Source organism: Poecilia latipinna, unplaced genomic scaffold (genome assembly GCF_001443285.1).
Source record: "Poecilia latipinna isolate Pla-1442-1.1 unplaced genomic scaffold, P_latipinna-1.0 Scaffold1328, whole genome shotgun sequence".
In the NCBI taxonomy this organism is placed as follows: domain Eukaryota; kingdom Metazoa; phylum Chordata; class Actinopteri; order Cyprinodontiformes; family Poeciliidae; genus Poecilia; species Poecilia latipinna.
Window position 1 is genome coordinate 94,450 of NW_015113944.1, and position 20,541 is coordinate 114,990.

A 20,541-nucleotide genomic window follows, 5' to 3' on the forward strand; every position below is an offset into this window, starting at 1 on the left:
TAAAAGAGTTTGTGAGTGCATGACTGTATTTTCATATATGAAATGTTTACTCTTTGTAAAGACAATGTGACATTTAAACAATATCTGCAACAAGAACTTACAATATGAATGACACGAGTACTCACTGCGGGACATTCTGGTTCAACTTGCACAACAGGACTTTCCAATATCTTTACAAATGAAAAGCTTGAGGTGCATATGTGTGACATCTGATTCATTCACAAAACAGCTGTATCTATACAATCGTTGGTTGTAAACCCAGGCAAGTAATGAAAAAAAAAAGAAAACATATAATCTACCCTTCAATGTGTGCATTAAAGATTGTTCTACATGCATTAGGTTCTGTAAGTGGATACATGATTTCAATAATCTTCATGTTTTCCTTTTTGTCTTTCTAAATCAAGGTTTTACTGGGACTTGACCATGCTGCTGCTAATGGTTGGCAACCTCATCATCATCCCCGTGGGCATCACCTTCTTCAAAGACGAGCACACCCCACCCTGGATCGTTTTCAACGTGGTCTCAGATACATTCTTCCTCATGGACCTGGTCCTCAATTTCAGGACGGGCATAGTCAAAGAAGACAACACAGAGATCATCCTGGATCCCCAGCAGATCAAAATCAAGTACTTGCGGAGCTGGTTTGTGGTAGATTTCATATCCTCCATCCCCGTGGACTACATTTTTCTAATAGTGGAGACCCGCATTGACTCGGATTTCTACAAGACAGCGCGTGCTTTGCGGATTGTACGCTTTACAAAGATCCTCAGCTTGCTACGACTCCTGCGACTGTCTCGACTCATTCGTTATATCCACCAGTGGGAAGAGGTAAGAAAGTTGATGTTAAAACTGCAGTAGGACATTTGTATAAAAATATGTTTTTTGTACATTTGTTAAAGCTGTCACTATGAGATGATAGTGTGTTATGAGACATATAAATTGTAAAAATATTGAGCTCCTCTACCTCCTCCCTGTGGTCCTAAGACCATCTGCAGAAATACACTGCTCCTGGTCAGAAACAACCAATCAGAGCCAGGAGAAAGGTCTTAGCACTGACAGTCATGCTCGTGTACGTGCTGCAGCTGTACTAATAGCGGAGAAACAACTTACCTTACGACATGTTTATCCATCGTCAATGATGGGCATGCTAACTAGCCTGAGCATTCACACTTGTTCTGTTGTGGGGAACTAGCTGTTTCGTAGCAGAGAGGGAGAGTGAGGGTGTGAGCAGCACATATAACCAATCAGAGTGCTGACAATCAGAGTGCTGACTCTGATTGGTTGTCTCTGACCAAGCAATATATTTCTGCAGATGGCAGTAGGAAGGCAGAGATGCTTGATTTTTCACAGATTATGTGTCTCATAGTATACTGTCAGGGAATAACAGTTTTAACAAATGTGTAAAAAGTATCTTTTTATAAACTGCAGCTATGCACTTTTTTATTAATTAATTATTGCCCTGCTTTCTTTGGGTTTCTCTGACTATCAAAGCTTAGGCTAATTAAAGTGAGAAACATTACTACAACTACGATTTGACAAAGGTAGTCAAGATTATGTTTTACTTCCTAAATTTAATTACAATCTACATAGTATTCATATCTTGGGGTGCTACTGCAGGCACTTCTGCTGTGTACCTTCTCCATCTTCCCCCCAGGAGGGAAATATGGATAGAAGCTGTTTCTGATTGCATCCCCCCTTGAAAGGGGTGAAGAGACTCTTTTGCTATAAGTGAGTTACCAATAAGTTGATGAAGCTGGGATGTTGATTAGCGTTTTACCTCCATGTGGCCATCCAGAGAGCAGTGGGACCACAGACCCCAGAGAGTCAGTGCTGCAGTACAAGCATGATTATAATTGCAGAAATAATTAGAAAAGTTCCCATTGCTCTCTTTGGATGGATTGTTGTTTAATCTCCTGGGTAAAGGGTGCAAAGCAATGTGTCAGAATCCCATCTTGAAGTCAACAACAATGCACTGAATTACATGATTTTATTTGACATTAAAGGAACTTTTGGAACAGTACAAAGTAATGTTAGGTGTTATTGGAATTAAACCATTTTAAGGTGGAGAACTCAGTAAAGTCGGGTGGCATCTTGCATGTGTTGTGAATCCATGCGCAGTGGGAAATGTGATAATTTGTCTTGCTATTTTTTTATTTCAAAATCAAAGTGGTAAATTGAGACTTTAGGTTTAGTGTCTAAGGATTAGTTCTGGATAATCGGAGTGCAAAAGCTGAATACAGAAGGTATTTTAGCAGCTCCCCTTTACATTATTTATCGTGCACAAAGCACTATTTTTAGTAACAAATTACATTGTGTATCTTCAAGCAAAGAATCAATTTATCACATGATTTCTTCAATCTATTCCAGCAAAGAAATTAATGAAATTACCACCTGTCTCTATTTATATTGATTTTTGTGCTTGAAATTATTTCCAATAACGGTTTAAAACAGATCTTCAATTAGATTAGTGAAATTACTTTATTTTTTTTTCACTGAAAAAAGAGAAAAAGGATGAAGTAATGTGAAATAGCATTTTATTTGAAAACCTACAATTTCTGTGTAAAGAAATTGACAAATTTAAAACAAAACGAAAAAGTATAAACCATGCTTTTTAAAACCCCTTAGCCTGAAACAGAATGCCTGCTTGCCATTTTTCCGTTGTATTTTCCGGGGTTGAGGGTTATGGGGTTTCAGCAAATTGTTTTAAGGGGATTTTTTTGTACCACTTTAGAAAAGCTCGTTTCCTCACAGCAACCACTTTATTTTTCCCAAACTAAAATTTTAACTTGCATCTTTTATGGCAGTTGAATCTATTTTGTTTGTATTAATATTGATAAAATATTTTGTTATTGGTGACAACTGTTTTTCTTTATTATTTATATTGTGTGTTTACTCAAAAACATTGAACTCATACTCTTACGGTGAGAGATGCCATCCATGAGGACAGAAATTGTGAGAATAAATCAAGTGCCGTAGATCATAATAAACTTTTATCTTAGCAAAATTAGCCATCAAGGTACCAAAGTAGGTGAAAGGAACAGAGGGACGGGGAGCAAAGGGAAAGAATACATAAAGACCAAAAAAAAGCTTCTAAAGCTTATAGTCTGTGCTTTTGTTTGGAGGTAATTCATTACCTCTCAGGAGAAATGTTTTGTTTTAGAAACAAGGCTAAAAGGACGTGAGAAGACAAAGGTGAATAATTCATGTTCACACCATAAAAATACAAGGACATTATAGGACATTGACTGTGCTGCCATGTTCACCTGCAGCCACACAATAAGGTGACGGGGCATGTTTGTGTGGGGGGAGGAGGGGAGTGTGCTCCATGTGTGGTGTGTGTAGAAGGATTCTGATGAATGCTGGTTAGGCAGTCATAGTGAAAGGTTGGCCTTGTCTCAGCACCATAACACTCCACATGCAACCTTACTGAAATGTCATCTCTCACTGCTGAATAGATTATCGCCAACATCACACAACCTGCCTGACTTTTTCACTTTTCCTGTTAATGCTGCAGACATACACTCATCCAGGATCCAGATAAGATGGTCTGATTTCATTTACAGCAAAGACTGTGTGCAGTACCATTCAAGAGTATTCATACCCTTAACATAACTTTTTCACATTATATGAAAAAGTGACAAATTTGAAACAAAATGAAAAAGCAAAAAACATGCTTTTTAAAACCCCTTGAAATATAGCAATTTGTCATATGGCAACCAGAAGCCCTTCTGCCTTTTTAAGGGGGATACATGTGATAGATACTAATAGTACTGCATAACTGGGGTATGTGTGTGTAAAGGACCTATATTTTATTCGCTCTTCAAACTAACTTATTTAAGCAAAGTTGATATTCTAATTTATTGAAATGTACCTGTAATCATTGCATTCGTTTCTGACATATTTTTGTAAAAAGTGTTCCAGTCCTGTTTAGGCTAATCATTTTTGGCTTCACATCCTCACTGAGAGACAAATTGTGCCAGTAGGACCTGCAGCGTGCTGCTCTGACGCGTCATAAATCTGCTCCATAATCCCTTGGGGACAGTTAGCTAACTCACACACGTCGCACTCGGTCACAGACCCAGTACAAGCAAAATAACATTTCCAGGAGATAAAAGGGTGTTGATTCCCTGTGACGTCTATTAAAAAAAAAAAAAATGTTTTAAAATTTCCAGTACAGACCAATAATTTGCGATCTTCTGCGAAGCTGACTTTCAATACATTAACTCTTCACGTACGTATGCATACATGATGCGTTGTGTTTCTTTGCAGGTTTTAGTTGGCTGTGTTGACACTGGCGCTGTAATTGCACGTCCTCTGAATATGCTGCACTGTAGCCAAGAGGCTCAGACATGTTGGCACACAACCACCAGCTGATGAAGTGTCCTTCGACCTGAATGTTGATCCCTAAACTGCTCCCTTGAGTCTTCTCAGAAAAGAGCAGTGGGGACTGCAGAGTTATATCTTCATATGAATCATCAGCACTGACGCTGCAGCTCAACTGAAGCTGGTGACGTTCAGGATTCTACATTTAACAGAGGGCAGTTAGAAATCAAGACAAGTCTAAGATCCTTCACAGGATCTGAACCGAAGTATCCTTCAGGATTTTTGAGTAATTAAAAGGATTTTTAAAGCTGCAGTCCTTACAAATCAATCATCATCTTTACCTTCTTTAATCTTTAATCACCACTGACACAATCAGTAAAAAATTTTTTGCATAAGTAAAGTAACAACCTGATCCCCCGCCAGCTCGTGAAATCTTCTTATACGTCCTTTTCTATCACAGCCTCCATAAATTAGCAATGATGGCTGCTGTTCCCTTCCAAACTCTCTAGATGTGAGGGTTTTTCACACCCTGCGAGCTGATAGAACGTTGTTTACAAACAAGGAGGTTTTAGTGGTTGTGGCTTCATGCCAGTGATAACACTGTCATGCATAATGGCGTTCAGCATGGTGTGCAGATATTATCAAGCTCGAGCATGCAAACACACAAACACACACACACACTAAACAGACTGCCATTACGCCTCTCCTTCGTCTCTCTCTCGTCAGCTTTGTCTTGTCATTCTTCATCGGGATAAAAACAAGACTGTGACCAGATATTCTCCTCATTGGTGTTGCTGACTTGGGTGAGATTAGTCATCTCGTTAAATCAGATGTAAGGCAGTCCATTAATGACTAAGCTCAGAGGGGTTTCCTTGCCCAAAGCCCACAGCACAAACGTTTCGACTGGCCAACTCAGTAAATGTTGCCTTAAGCGAGCTTTTAGAAAAGTTTGCGTGACAAGACAAAAGATGGAGGGAAGAAATGCCGATGGATATGAGAATAGTTGGATTCTAAAAGAGAACAGCACCACATGACAGCACGTCTCATTACAGGACTTTGAGATCAAATGTGCACTTCCTCCAATCCAAAATTGGACTGAATTGTTGTAAAAAATATCACAAACACAAAAATGATCAGAAGACGACCCTTTACTGAAAACCACTGAACATGTCCTTTGACATTTTTACTACATTTTGTCAGACACCAATAATGAGGTCAATGTATTTAAATGAGACTAAACCAATTGAAGTTTTCAGGTTAGTGAACAACCTGAAAATGGTTGTTCACTAAAGACCCAATCTTCTTGAGATTTACGTATTTTAAAATAAGAATGATCAAAATTGTCTCGTCTCTAGATGAGCAAAGGTGGTAGAGAGAAGACTGGCAACTTTAATTGGTTCTAAAGGTTCTTTAAAGTATAGATTTGGGGGAGTTGAATACATGTATCCATGTGCCAAGCTACTTTGTTCCATGCTACTACATAAAATCTCAATAAAATACATTGTGTGTTGAGATTTCAGTATGACACAATGTGAAAAAGTAAAGGTATCAAAACTTTTCACAAGCTATTTAGTTGATGATGCAATGTTCAGTAAAATGACTTTATGTGTTTGAAGGATAGCTTGTGTAGCACCTCCCATTTGTCAGCATCAACATAGTCATTATTGATCGTTGAGATGTGTGGTGCTGGTGTCTTTGTGCTTCAGCTATGAAGAACCAAACAAAACATTGAAATGCTGCTCTAAAAGTCCACTGCGTCCACAGAGAGAAATTGAAGCGCCTTTCGTTTCCGCCCAGTAAATCCATACAAAAATATTTAAATAAGGAAAATCAGCTAATCAGCTCCCCACTCAGTGACCCATTACCTTAGCCAAGGACTGGTCTTTCACAGATAAGAAAAACAGCAATAATAGACCTAATAGGCTATTATTGAGTTGACAATGAGGCTTTCCAGCTACAGTGACAGCTCCTCAACACTCTGAATGAGCTTTGTGTGAATACCCACAATGGACTTGCTTAAAAAAAACTATTACATCCCGATATGTAGTCCAGCGCAAACCCATTGCTGCATCCCTGTTTGGAGTGGAGTCAGTGGGTTTTGTGATTTGAGCCCTCCAGGCCTGTTTAGACAGATGATGGAAGGGTGTTCCCTGTGGTCCATTCCCAGGCCTGCTTCTCATTCTCCACATGTGTCTGGTTCACAGTGACAGATTGCATGAGCGTGGCATTTACAAAGAGGTATTTACAGTTGGAAATCTAACCCCTGACTAAAGTCTGCTCCATGAATCCACCATTACACTGGATGTTTGAAATTAAAACTAAGGTATACATGAGTTTATGCTGTTTTCTGTCTTCATTCTGAATGCTAGGGAAATTTAAAAAAAAAAAATGATGAGGACTTTCCTAACTAACCATGTGAGTATCGCCCAACAAAAGTATAGGAAATGCAGCTAAATATAACATATTTTAATTTCTGTGATTGTCCCTTTTGCAGACATTACAGATGCAGAAGTTCTAATTCAGAAAGGTGGAATATTGCTTTAGAATTTTGAAATGTCAAAATAACAGATTGTAGTTTATGTGTGAAAGGCCTAACCTTTTGTTCAGTGTACCATTGCCTCAAGGATTTTGTCAATTTTTGGAATTTTGTGTAATAAATTGATACAAAGAAGTGGAAGGAATCGAATGCATGGCTTTATTATGTTTTTACAATCAGAAATAGGAAAGCTGTGCTATGCATTAGTATTTAGCCACACTGAGCCAATACTTTCTTTGCAGGTCTTTGAGTATATGACCACCAGTGTTGTGCTTTCAGAGAGCGATTTTACTTGCCCAACCATGGAAGGCATCTGTGAACAATAAACTTATCACCACAAAACTAATTGGGTTTAGGTCTGAGTTTTTTACTGAGTCATACGGTTTGACCTAAACCATTCCATCGATGCTCTGACTGTATATTTGTTATTATTCTGTTCTCCTACCTGAGCTGTGAATCCTTCCAGCTCCTCCATTGCCATAAACCTCTTTGCTTCAGCTTAGGCTGCCTGTCTTGTTGTGTTTAGTTTTGAGTGGTAGCAGACTCTTTAGACATTGGACAAAAGGGGGTTTTCTGAAATGACACTATTTGCAGTTTAACTCTACTTCTAAGTTTCTTCACAACTTTATATTTGAACTGCGTATTGTGTTTCTTGATCTGTATGATGCTGTTTGTTCACTAATTTTCTACAACAAACACAGAGGACAGAAAACAGATAATTTATACTTCAATTAAATTACACACAGATGGATTCTGGTATGGCTTCTGAATGCAGGTGGTTGCTCTGCATTTTGTGGACTGAATATAAATGCACTCCACACTTTTCAGTTACACAAAATCATACTATTTCCACTTCACAATTAGGCATTATATATTGTGTCTTGCCAAAAGAAGATCATGAAACTGCAGTTCTTCATAATTTTTTTTTCTCATTTGACCAGCGGATGGTGCCAAGGTGGCAAGTGGCGATTTAATTTAAGGGTTTATAAAAAATAATTACTATACTGTGATGAGGCACACTTGTGTTTCTTTTAGACTAATATTATCAAGACAACACATATTGATAGGAAAATGATATAAAGACTGTGATAGTTAGCTGTTGCTGTGCAGAAATATTCTAAGTTATTTTCCTTTATATGTAAATGATCAACCAGAAACACAGAGACAGATGGAAATATCCATCCTTATGAACACATCTGTCATTTCAAGGTTGGATATGGCAAGAGTGAACTATTATGGAAGCCATTAACAAATATTCTTTTTGACAATGATCTTGTAAGCACCTAATATAAATTATTTTTGTTTAAGCAAATGTCTCATATTCATAAGAAAATGTTTTTTTTATCTAGTTATAATTAGCTTATCCTCAACATTTTTTTTTCATTTTTTTAAATACTAAAAACTTGCTTCATTTACTCAATATTTGTAACTATTATGAGCTCTAATACCAGAGCTCAATACATTCTGCATGCAGAATGAACTGAGATTTTTTTATTTTTTTTATTTTTAACAAAACGATTATTTACAATAATTTAAACAATAAACTGTTACATAATCAGGTCAATGAAAACTAAATAAAAACAAATAAATATTTACATTAGCAGCTTGTTAAAATTTAGTTCTCCCTGATTAGAAATGGTGCACAATACATTGTCAAAACCCCATAGCTGTACGAAAGCTCCCATATGATGAAAAGAAAAAGAAGAAGAAAACATAGTCAGGAGTACAATGTGTTGTTGCAGTTTTGGATTTAATAAAAAGCATTGCTGGTTGTAAGAAAAATACAAATATGTGTACCAGGCTCTACACTTCTGATAACTCAGGTACAAAGAAACAACATTTAAATACACAAAAATGTAGCTAAATAAAAGTCAAAACTAAAAATAGCTACGCAAAATACAGTCAAACAGAAGACGTTTTAAAGTTTTGTGGTTTCAGAAAAAAGTAAAGAATTTTCTCTGCTCTGTCTTAAAACACCATCCTGACAATCATTTATCATCATTAGCAGAGCAGCCGACACCAGATGCTGTAGCATCCCATTATATTAACTGTGTCTGGTCAGCCACCATCAGCACCACACGTGGCATATGCAGCTATTCTCTCACCTGGACCACAATCTTCTCAGTCCATCTGTTTGCGATGACTCAGCAACCACTTTCATCCACTGAATGCCTGCCTGAGCCTCAGTGCTGCTTCGTTAAGGCAGAGATTAGTTTCTCTTCCTCAGTATTAACTCTTTTTTTTTTTTTTTGTCTTGTGAACATTGCTTCAGCAAGTTATTTAAATTGAAGGTTTGTACAAACATATCGCAACAGTAGAGATGAAGTAACTAGGTGTATAAATTGGATTGGTATTTCTTTCATAAACAAATAAATGATTTTGCCAATCTCGATTGACTCAAGAACACAATAGCTGTTTTATTTGTCGTATCCTTGACGGTATTACACAAAATTACATAGACAGCAAGTTACATAATCTCAGGTGTTTCATTAAAATTTGTCAACCCCCACGCCTCCACACACCACATCCACAAAAACATAGAACGAGCCAATCAAACAGCAGCAGAGCCTGTGACGATGCCTAAGCATTTCCTGTCAGAAACTGCTGTGCTGTGTCAGTGGCCTCATCAATCAAAGCTTGCCTGTTTATGCTGGTGCTAATGTTGCCGTGCTCGCCCTGTGTTCTTATCAATTAAAAGAAAGTAGTCAGCAATCCATCATCATCTATGTGCCGCCATGTTCTTTATTGCATTCTCATGAATACACAAACTGAATGCAGATAGGAGTTGTTGCAGTTGTGTTCACACATAGGTTATGCTTAGCTTTTCTATTTGCAGATCTCTCATTCTTGAGCTTCAAAAAGTCAAACTTTTTTTTTTTTTTTTTTTACAAACAAAGAGAGTGTGCCTGCTGCATAGGGCAGTATTAGAACTGATTACAGCTGTGAATAGAAACAGAGCTTTCACCTTCCTACACCGAGACATAGTCTGGGTTACACAGCAGAGATTTGCATAGCATTAACAGTCTCTGTTTCCATAGGCTTTATTTTTCACACAATGGCAAAATGGTAGAGATCTTTTGAGGGTGCAGCTAAAATAGGAAGGTAGAAAGAGTTAGTGCTGAACAGCAGTGAGTTATTTCACCTCTGCCTCCAGACATGTAGAAATAATATATTTTAGAAATGGTCTGACTCCTTCCATCCATCCATCCATCCATCCATCCATCCATCCATCCATCCATCCACCCACCCATCCATCCATCCATCCATCCATCCATCCATCCATCCATCCATTTTCTTTACACCCTTGTCCCTTAGTGGGGTCAGGAGGATTGCTGGTGCCTATCTCTAGCTAACGTTCCAGGTGAGAGGCGGGGTACACCCTGGACAGGTCGCCAGTCCGTCACAGGGCGGTCTGACTCCTTATTGGTAATTATTGCCAGTATATTGACAAGTATGAGGGAAAACTGCACACCACAAAGAGGCAGTCGCTGAAAGAAGCTCATTTTAGGTCATAATAATGGTTTGTCCTTTGAACTGATCCATGGAGGTCGTTTTTACAAGGAATGCATTTTTGAAAATTTGAACCAATATTAACCTATATTCACCAACATGTTCTATATACATGTTTTATTACCTTTAAACGCTTTGAAAGATTGACCACACAGCTGATTTCACCACTGCTTCTTCGATTCAGTTAAGCACTCCACAATCCTGTGCTACATCATTTTCACTGTCACATGACCGAGCAAACACAACATGACCAACCTCTATTCCCTCTTCAGAAACAAATGGCAACAAAGACGGAAATAAATATTGGTTATTATTGTCAGCCTAGTGTTATTTATCAGACCAAAACTGATATGATAAAAAATAACTAATATCAGCCAATACTGATGCTAGTGCCAATATATGTTGCAACCCTAATTTTTGCCCTTTTTGTTACTGTTGAATCAAGAATACTGACCTTTGCAGTTTTGGACTAGGAACTCATTGCTCTAACGGTTCAATGTTGTATAATTTTTGAATAATGGTTCTCACTGTAGTAAATTTTATGTTGTCAGAGAGTCTCTATGAAAGAGATTTCTTGATTCTCCAGATCTGATCACAATTATGCCTGTGTTTGGCTAATACAAGAAAACGTAGTATTTCAATTCATTTATGGTTTATGCTCACAAACTATAATTGAAATTGGTATGAGGATCATAAAGTGTAACAGAATAAAAAAAGGAAAAAAAAAACACCTTTGTATGGGTGTAAAAGGTATTAAGAAATAACAGACTAGTTTAAAACACATGTCCAACTTTACCCCAAATCCATCTCACCAGAAGTTTTTGTGTGGCCCTCTAGACTCAAGAAATACAACTTTTGAGGTAACAGCTGTGTGCTTAAATAATATTTTATCGAACAATTCAGTCATTTTTAACTGTATTCTGCTAAATTACATAAATATGTAAAGATGTTCAAAGTTATTTAATTTTAATAAATTCTCATCAAATGCAGACACATCTGTTTATTAATATTTTAACAGTTTGGTAATGGGTAGATTTGTCAAGTTTCTGTCACAACCAACTGAGCTCCTTTAAGCTTCTGCTGGTCATTCATAACTCATCAGTGGAGCTGGCCGCAATGGGGATCCATGCTGGTTTAATGGACATAACTTTTATCACTTTTTCTTACTGACCCTCTAAAGTGCTTTTTATACTACAAGTCAGACTCTCTCATCCACACTCCCAAAAACACACACATTCACATGTACAGGCAGGTACACAGGAAGTGGGCATTAGACTGACAGTCTTCTCATAGTAAGACAACCGCTCTTCCCCTGAGCCGTCCCACATGAGCTGTATAAGTGAACTACTAAATGGTATGTAGTGGAACTTATATAGACAGCCATACATAAAATTGAAACATAATTTGAAAAAACCGACAGACGCTCCAGCTTACAGCAGACCTTTGCTTTCCTTTTTTCTTTTTTTTTTCCTATTTTCAAGCATCACCACCCCTAAAGGAACAACACATGGCTGAAATCCAGTAATCTGTTATGTTGTCACACACCTCAGCTCTATCCAACAGACAGTGTGTGTCTGTTAATGGTGAGAACTGATGTGTGCCAAATGTCTCCCTAAATTGTGACAGCCCTGTGCTTTGATTCAATCCCGCAGCCAGTTAGTCGCACAGACCATCTGTCCTCTCTAAGTTATATTATGAAGCTGTGAAACCGGCTTACCCTTTAATAAGTCAAACAAATTGGCAGTGTTACTACCTCACTTGGTGACTCAGAAGCATAGTTTGACTTTATTCCCACCTTGCCCTGGTGTGGTCCCTGCAGAAGTTAAACAGACACAGCCGGAAAGCATCTTGGTCATAACTTGAAGCATTTTCTAAGAAGGTATAACAGCAAGATATGGAAAGGGAGCCAGAATTAATACAAGAGTGAATCCATCCATTTGAAACATCTCTTTAAAACAGCTCTTAGCTCAAGTATTAGTTTATTCTTGAAAAATATGTGAAAACAATGTAGGGCTGAAACAACTAATCGCTTTAATTGTGATGAACCAATTATTAAAATAATCCTCAACTAATTTAACTATCAATTAGTCATTAACTAGCGCATACAGACTGAGGAAATGGCTATTTTCTGAAATAATAACACACCCAGAACAATAATTAAGCTAAAACTGTATATGCTTTGCTTCTAGGAAAAACGTTCTTTTGTAAATATGTTCTGCTCAGCACTCCTTCATACTCCTATAGGTTTAGCGTTACCTGGTTCAAATTCCTATTAAGAACATTTTGCTATCCAATTATTAATCAGTTAATCCAAGAAGTTGTCAATAGATTAGCCCTTAATTATATTGATGCTCAAACAACAAAAGGTTGAGCCTTTCACATGTTGATATTAAGAGTTTTTTTAGCGACACATGCATCCTTTTCTACAAGCGTACACTAACGGAAATCTGTGTTATTTCACTTTAGGCAAGATATTTTTCTTCTTATTTAAAAAAAGAATTAAATTATGTGTTCATTCACATTTTAAAATGTATTTCTAATACATTTAAGAGGTTCAAATTAAAAGCTGATTAATCAAATAAAAAAAAAATGGGCACATTAACCAAATAATGTTGCCTATTTTAACTAACATGTAAATATTTCAAGTCCAGGAACAAAAATCAATACTTTTTTAGACTTAAAAAAAAAAGATGTTTTATCTAGGAGTAAAAGTTTATGTAACATTTTTGTCGTAGATTTAAAAACAGTGTGTGTTTTTTATGACTTCACAAATGAAAAATATATCAGATTCAGGAGAGGGGCACGTCATACTTTATTCATTTACCACTGAGGGAGTTTAACACTTTAATGTTATGGAATTCCATTACAACTCCTTGAGGAATTTAGACATCACACAACACAGCATATTAGATGCATTGACTTATTTATCAAAGTTACAGAAGAGGCCGGCTACCTGAGAAAAAGTGTACTTTTTGCATCTACCTTTGAACAAAAAATGTGGAAAATGAAATGCTTTACACAACCACAGATGCTCGTTCACATCTGTGGGGATTAAGCTGGAAATAAAAAATAACCAAGTCATTAAGGCGCGGGCACTGAGATTAAACGACTGTTCTGAGGACATTTTCTCCTTCCTTCATGATCATCACCTACCGCCGAGCAACAAAGTGAAGGTGGAATATCCCCTCTCACTCACAAGCCCTTTAAAGGCACTGAGTGGATTTTAATAAGAAGCAGAGTGGTTAGCGGTGCACACCATGGTCTTCAATGGGATTAAAAGCCTTTGAATGGTCTAGGCCATTAAAGTCTAGAGGTCTTGCAGCGCGTTATGAGCATGTTTATCAGAAGGATTAACAAACCCAGCAAAAGCAATCACCCAAGGAGCACAGGCACCTCTACTTGTACTATTATCTGGCTTTGCTTGAGCAGCTGATGATAAGAGTGATTCAGCAGCACTGGAAGGTAAAGCTCTGGTCCCAACTGTACTCTCCACACCTGCAACATCTGCTTTCACTAGCTCATTTCTTGTTAAACAGCAATTTTTTTTCTGCAGGTTTACTTTCCCGCTGGTTAATTCAAGCATCAGCATCCATCTGCAAAAACAGACCTATGGGATTTTATGTTGCGTGTTGAGATGGAAAGAAAAAGAAAGTCTTGCTTAATGATGGGTGATGCTTTTCAAAAGTATTCATACCTTGTTTTTTTTTCCCCCATTTTGATGTGTTTCAGCCACAAACATAATTTTATTTGGATGTTATTTAATAGACCAACACAAAGTAGAGTATAATTATTATATTAAAAGATAGTCATATGGATTGAATACATTCTGGGATTCTTCCCCTTTCATCATTGCCTAACAGTGGCTACAGCCTTTAGCCAGAAGGTTGTGTTATAGGATCAGTGTTTCGACCTTAACCCACAGCACTGTCCTGTTGGTGGGTCAGCAGTGATGGGCAGCCACTTCTCACCCTCCTGCTGCCACGCTCGTTCTTCGGAAACAGGAAACAGTAAGACACAATTGCAACTGACCATGTTAACTCTGGAGGATTTAAGAGGTACATTGCCATGAGGCATTTCACAGATTAGATGAAAACGAAGATATTAAAACCCTTGGGTGAGTAAGTTTTGACATTTAACTCAAGAGAAGCCTGGAGAAAAGAAGAGCTCTGGTGGGAGAAATTAGTGACACTACATTTTGGGGATATTGTAGTGACAGGTTCCACAAACCTGGACTGAATGGAAGAATGGTAACAAAAGAAATTTGAAAGAAAGCCATACATCTTGTTTGCAGTTTGTCCCAAGCCATGTCAAACTCTAGACCCAAATCCAATTGAAAATTATACATTCTCTCCACCCAATCTGACTGAGTTTCATTTATTTGACAAAGAATTATGGGCAAACATTTCCATCTCAAGATGTGCAAAGGTGTTAGAGACATACCCCAGAAAGCTGTAACTGCATTTACAAAGTACTGGCCCTGGGGAGCAGAAAAACAATGCATACAATATTTTTCAAATCTTTCTTAGCAAAAAATCATCTTCAATTAATTTCACAAATATGCACTGCTTTGTCTCTCTCTCTCTCAAAATCCCAGTGAAATACATTGAAGTTTGTGGTTGTAATATGACAAAATGTGAAAAGGTTCAAGGCGTACGAATACTTGTGCGAGAGATTTTATTTATGCTGTGGGAAAAAGAAATGATGGTCACTTCATCCCCTGCTTTTCTATTCTCTTTTAGATCTTCCACATGACCTATGACCTGGCCAGCGCCATGGTGCGGATAGTCAACCTCATCGGTATGATGCTGTTGCTGTGCCACTGGGATGGTTGCCTGCAGTTCCTGGTGCCCATGCTGCAGGACTTCCCAGCTGACTGCTGGGTTTCCAAAAATAAGATGGTGGTAAGTGCTCTTCCTGCACAGACTTGCATGGCCTGTTCAAATCAGATTACACTTCTGTCTTATCTTATTCATCACCTCCAGTAATTACTGTACTAAAACCCCTTTAGCTTCCTGGGAAAGACCGCAATGCATATCTGTCATGTTAAACCCAAATTAAATAGGTTTATCTGCTACATTGGTAGGCATTTATTGAATTTGCTGATGACTATATTTTCAGGGGCTCGGAGCCACTTTGTTGAAAAAAGATGTGTTTCTAGAATATTCATGAAAATCAACAGCTTTTGTTAATATAAGTTAACAGTGAGCTGTGCTTTTGCCTAAACTTTATTTTTTATAAAATACCCTGGAAATTGATTATTGCAAAAACTTTCCTTGCTACAGAACTCTTTTTCAGTAGTTTTCACTTTTTTCCTTTTTCACCCGACAGCCTCATAAAGGCAATGAGCGTTACTCTGAATATTTGTCTGGTTCTTGAGTTAAAGATGACGAGGCCTCAATTTACTTGTAAATCAACATATATCCCGTTAGACAGCAGGGGAAATGACTCCCTGACTGATAGCTTATCAATGCGTATGTCAATATAAGAGCTATCAGGACTTTGTAATGTAATCAAAGACTGAATCAGTGAATATGTTCCCTGATAGAGAACATATCAAAACATCTAAGAATCCCAGTTTAATTCAGGTGCATATCACTAAATTAGAAGTGTATTTTTTTTAAGTAATACTATTTAGATTAGATAGATTCATTACATGCAGAGTGATACAGTAGTTCTGTAAAGCAACGCCTCTTAAGCTGCTGTAGTTAAACTCTCTGTACCAGAACGGATGTGACATGAATAGTTACGTCTCTCAAGGTGTGATATTCTTGATTCACCATGCCTCACTGCTTTCACGACAGGCTCACTTGTTTCACTGAGTCTGCTTCGCTCATGTTCAAACAGCACAATAGGTGTAAGTTGCAAACTTCTTCCCCCGAGATGTTTCAGACTTTATCTAATTTTAGCCGTACTTCCATTCATTTGCGCAGAACTGCGCACTCAGGTGAGAGTTGCTGTTCAGGCACTGTGTCATTACTTTACATCAGAGCAGAAACTACTTTCTATCTTTTTGATTACATTTCATTGGAATAACATACAACTAAATTGAAAATGTTATGTTCATCCGGTTCAATGCTCCTTTTCATTTGCTGTTGAGCAGCCTGCATGTTCACACTGAGAAACCAAAACATGTGGTAATTTTCTTGTAATAAATATTGTTGAAAAAACTTACACAACTTTTTTTTTTTTTTCAAATAAGATATATCTAAAACGATATATAAAATTTTGATGAGATGACATTTTCTTACTGTCTTTATGTTTTTTATGACTTATGGTACTCATAGAAGGTTTTTCAAGTTTCACTATCTGATTTTAAAATTGTATTTTGTGAAATGTCATATTTTGACACCCCAATGCAAAATGATTCATCCTTTGTGGTAGATTTCATGACCTTAGTTTGACATTATATACACATTTTATGTTATGTAAATGCAAGTAATCTATCATTAAGAGGATTCCTAACTGTTAAAAAAAGTACTGAAAAATATAAAATAAGGTATGATAGGAGTATTTATACTGTATATCTACAGCAGAGATTTGGACAGACTGATGTAAAATAAATCTACAAAGAAATATGAAACGAAAAGTGTGTAAATGTATAAAATTTGAAAATTTGAGAATGAAAGTGCTTGGAGTGTGTCAAGGATCTGGTGAGGTGGACACTTCAGTTACACTTGAAGTGCTAAAAACTTTTCAGACCAACATGTTTTGGCCAGTGGCTTTTATCGGGTTCATCATACTGTACATGTTCTTGTAGCTTAGACCATCTATCAGATTTAAGCACATAGAATGATTTTGTGTCTATTAGACTATTAGAGACCAATAATAACATGATTTTGAGATACAATCACAATTTACTCCCCTAAAATTTCTGAATATGCTTCCCTGAACTTCTGGAATGCTGATTCAGACTCAGTTCTTTTCATTTTAATTCATTAAAGGTAATTGTGATGCTGTATTGCATGGACACTGCCCCTTATGTATTTTAGCTAGGCAATAATAAAATTGCTCTCTGTCTCGGCTTTTCTTCAGTGGAAATGAGTTTGAAAGCAATTTGGACATGTCACCCCCAGGAGAGAGTTGATATTGATTTGCCATGAACCACCATTGGGATTCTAAGGGAAAAGGGGCAATTTATCTACAAATGAGAAAACTCACAGAGAAATCACATTTTTCTAAATAGCTGACCTACTTTCTCTCATGCAAGCCAGCGATGTCTCTCGCTCTTTGTGCCCATTCTCAGGGCTCTGTTTTAGGCTTCTGCCCAAACGTCTGCAGGCTCCAAATGTTTGTATATTGTTAAGTCTGTATTACCCTGCCAGCTGCTCCCCACTGAACTAAGATGTTTGAAAGTTGCAGCCCCTAGTAGCTCTGCCCCAAGTGGACGTATGGCTGTAATGTTAAAACTGACCTTTCATGTGCAATCAATGGCATCTTTTGAGATGGGCTAGGCTAGGACGTGTTGTAATGTATTCAGCCTAACTCACCTGTCCTGTTCTGCTCCATCTAGAATGACACATGGGGACAGCAGTATTCCTATGCACTCTTCAAAGCTATGAGCCACATGTTATGCATTGGGTACGGCATGTACCCCCCAGTGGGCATGACAGACGTCTGGCTGACCATCCTTAGCATGATTGTGGGTGCTACTTGTTACGCCATGTTTGTGGGGCACGCTACTGCACTCATCCAATCACTGGACTCATCTCGGCGCCAGTACCAGGAGAAGGTGAGTCAAAATCTCTGATTTTGCTTTTTCACTTTAGTAATCATAGGTTTATCTCATCCTTGTGCATTCTTATTACATATTTGGTATTCCAGGTGTCTACTTCAGTACTCCGTATCAACGCCAGAATGCCGCATTTTGTGTATTTTCTACTTTTTAAAGTCTTTCACTGCAACACAATAATGATTTACAGTAAATTGCAAAATACTGTAATGTTTTCATTTTGTGATGTTGCCTCATTAAACCTCCTTGATTTTTATTAAAAATTCAAGCCAAAGATAAACACAAAGCGGAGCATAATTTTGAACTTAAGGAGAGGCAAAAAAGGTTTTCGATTTCTCTGCATTTGTGCACAGTTAATAACTGCCTCATTGACAGATTCTCCCTCCTTACTGTGAATCTCTGTAGTTTCTAATGCTCCAAATATTCTTGTTACCCAACTTGTCTTGACTTACAATTGTGTTGTACTCCTTATATTTTCTGATAATGGATAGAACAGTGCCCCACGAGATTTTTAAAGCTTGACTTATCGTTCCTTAATTTTGCTTTAAACTAATCCACAAATCTATTTTTGAACTGTCTTACTAACAGTCATTTAAGGAGTTCAAGGAACAGCTGTATTTATACTGAAACACAGATGTGACCCTTTTTTTTTACTAATTAGATAACTTCGGGTTCAACGCAACCAGTTTGAACTGGATGTCAGAGAAAATTTAGATGAATACAAATACGCACCATTGTTTTTTTATGCAGAAAAAACAAAATCATAATTATGAGCTTCCTTGGGTTGTTTTTTTTTTATGTGAGAACAATATGTATTCATTTGCAAAGCACTATATGACTTGTGCAAAGGAGTTTAACATGATTTCCATAAAACCTAGTTGTATTCTCACCGAACTGAAAAAATCATTTTCACTGAACACAGCCCACCAAACACAAGAAGAACCGAGGCCAAAAGCCAGGGCCAACATTTCGTTGGTGTGAGGCTGTTTTTGTCTAGACAAAAGAAAGTCCTGATGCCTGGCTGTGAAGACCCAAACATGTTCCATGGTGACATGCCCTCTGTAGGCCCAGTATGGGTGATAATGAGCTGAGCTATACACTCCCTCAATGCCCAGTGTCTGTGGTGAGGCTCAGACAAGAGAGTGACCTCTAGAGAATGGAGGCAGAGGCTCAAGAAATCTCACCTAAATGACAGAGGGAGAGTGGGAGTGAAAGAGGGCTGGAAAAAGAGGCAGGCCGGGGATCACAATAGATGATGTAACAAGTGTGTGGTGGTGGAATTTCAAAAAAAGACTTTGTGCCCCAGACAAATGCACTCATCACAGTATGACGATATGGATTTTTTTCTTGTCTCAACAACTACAAAACTGAAAACTCCTTATAGGAAATCAAATAACCTTGATGTTCAAAATCAGGAATCATCTCAATCCAATCTAGTATGCATGCCGGCTTCTCTCTTTAGAGTTGCTTTGCTGCCATGTTAACTGAACAGCTGCCTGTCTCAGCACCAGTTTGTATATGCAGCTGAACCCAGTGGTTTTCGTTCCCAGGATAAGCCCCATGTTGACAAAAACTCACCCATGCTTCTTCACAGTGTATGTCTGCAAAAAGATAATTTCTGCAGAATTAATTTTACAAGTCTCAATGTTAAAACACTCAGCTCCACACTGCCATCTCCTGCATTTTACTGTCCATGCTCACCTTTTTTTGTAATTTGCTGGTGGCCCTTCCTTTAGTTGTGTGTGACGGCAGACCCCTCTTGTTGCTTCTCCATCTTCTCCATTTAAAGTAGATTGCAATATCAAAGTGTATGTATGAGGGGGAACCTTAATATGTAAAGCAAGGTGAAGCATAACTCACCAAAAAAAAAGAAAAACCAGCAGGGAATAACATAGACTTGCACTACTGTATCAGCAGTATGTTAGGTAAAAATGATCAAAATTTAACCAGTCGAGTACATGTCAAAGTGGATCACTAATGAGCCAAGCAAACCATTGCCAATTTTAATGCTTCCTGCTGGCTTTGATGTGACAGGGGTTGTGTATTCATCCGCTGTAAATGAGGCATAAAAAAAGTAGCACACAAAGCTCTCACGACTATACGGCCAAAATGAGAGACCATCTGTCCTGCTGGCATGCAGAGGTGATATCCAGGTTACTTTTATAGTTAGATGGGAAAGGTTTCAATGAAACCCCTGTGAGGGACGATTACAAAGAAAATCAGCCCCGTAAAGGATTCTCACAAGTGCACAGATGGTGGAAAGAAAAGGATGGGGGAAAATTTCTCTCTCAAAGATAGGGAAACTTGTTACAGAGCCGAAGTGAATAGAATTCTATTAAAATATAGCACAGAGTGATAAGTGTCTCAGGCTTTCAGCATCAGGCAAGTAGAGTCAAATGAACTATTCTGGATGAGGCAACACGTTATCTATTAAACAAAGCAG

At 37.8% G+C, this 20,541-nt stretch overlaps 1 protein-coding gene across 1 annotated transcript in view; it reads left to right on the forward strand.

Moving 5' to 3' along the window:
* Positions 1–20,541, forward strand: part of hcn4 (hyperpolarization activated cyclic nucleotide-gated potassium channel 4) — an 88,793-nt gene that overhangs the window by 20,547 nt on the left and 47,705 nt on the right. Inside the window, exons 3-5 of the mRNA XM_015055655.1 lie at positions 405–828; positions 15,109–15,270; positions 17,880–18,098. Of these exons, the coding sequence (XP_014911141.1) occupies positions 405–828; positions 15,109–15,270; positions 17,880–18,098 (805 nt within the window). The remainder of the gene's footprint in view (positions 1–404; positions 829–15,108; positions 15,271–17,879; positions 18,099–20,541) is intronic.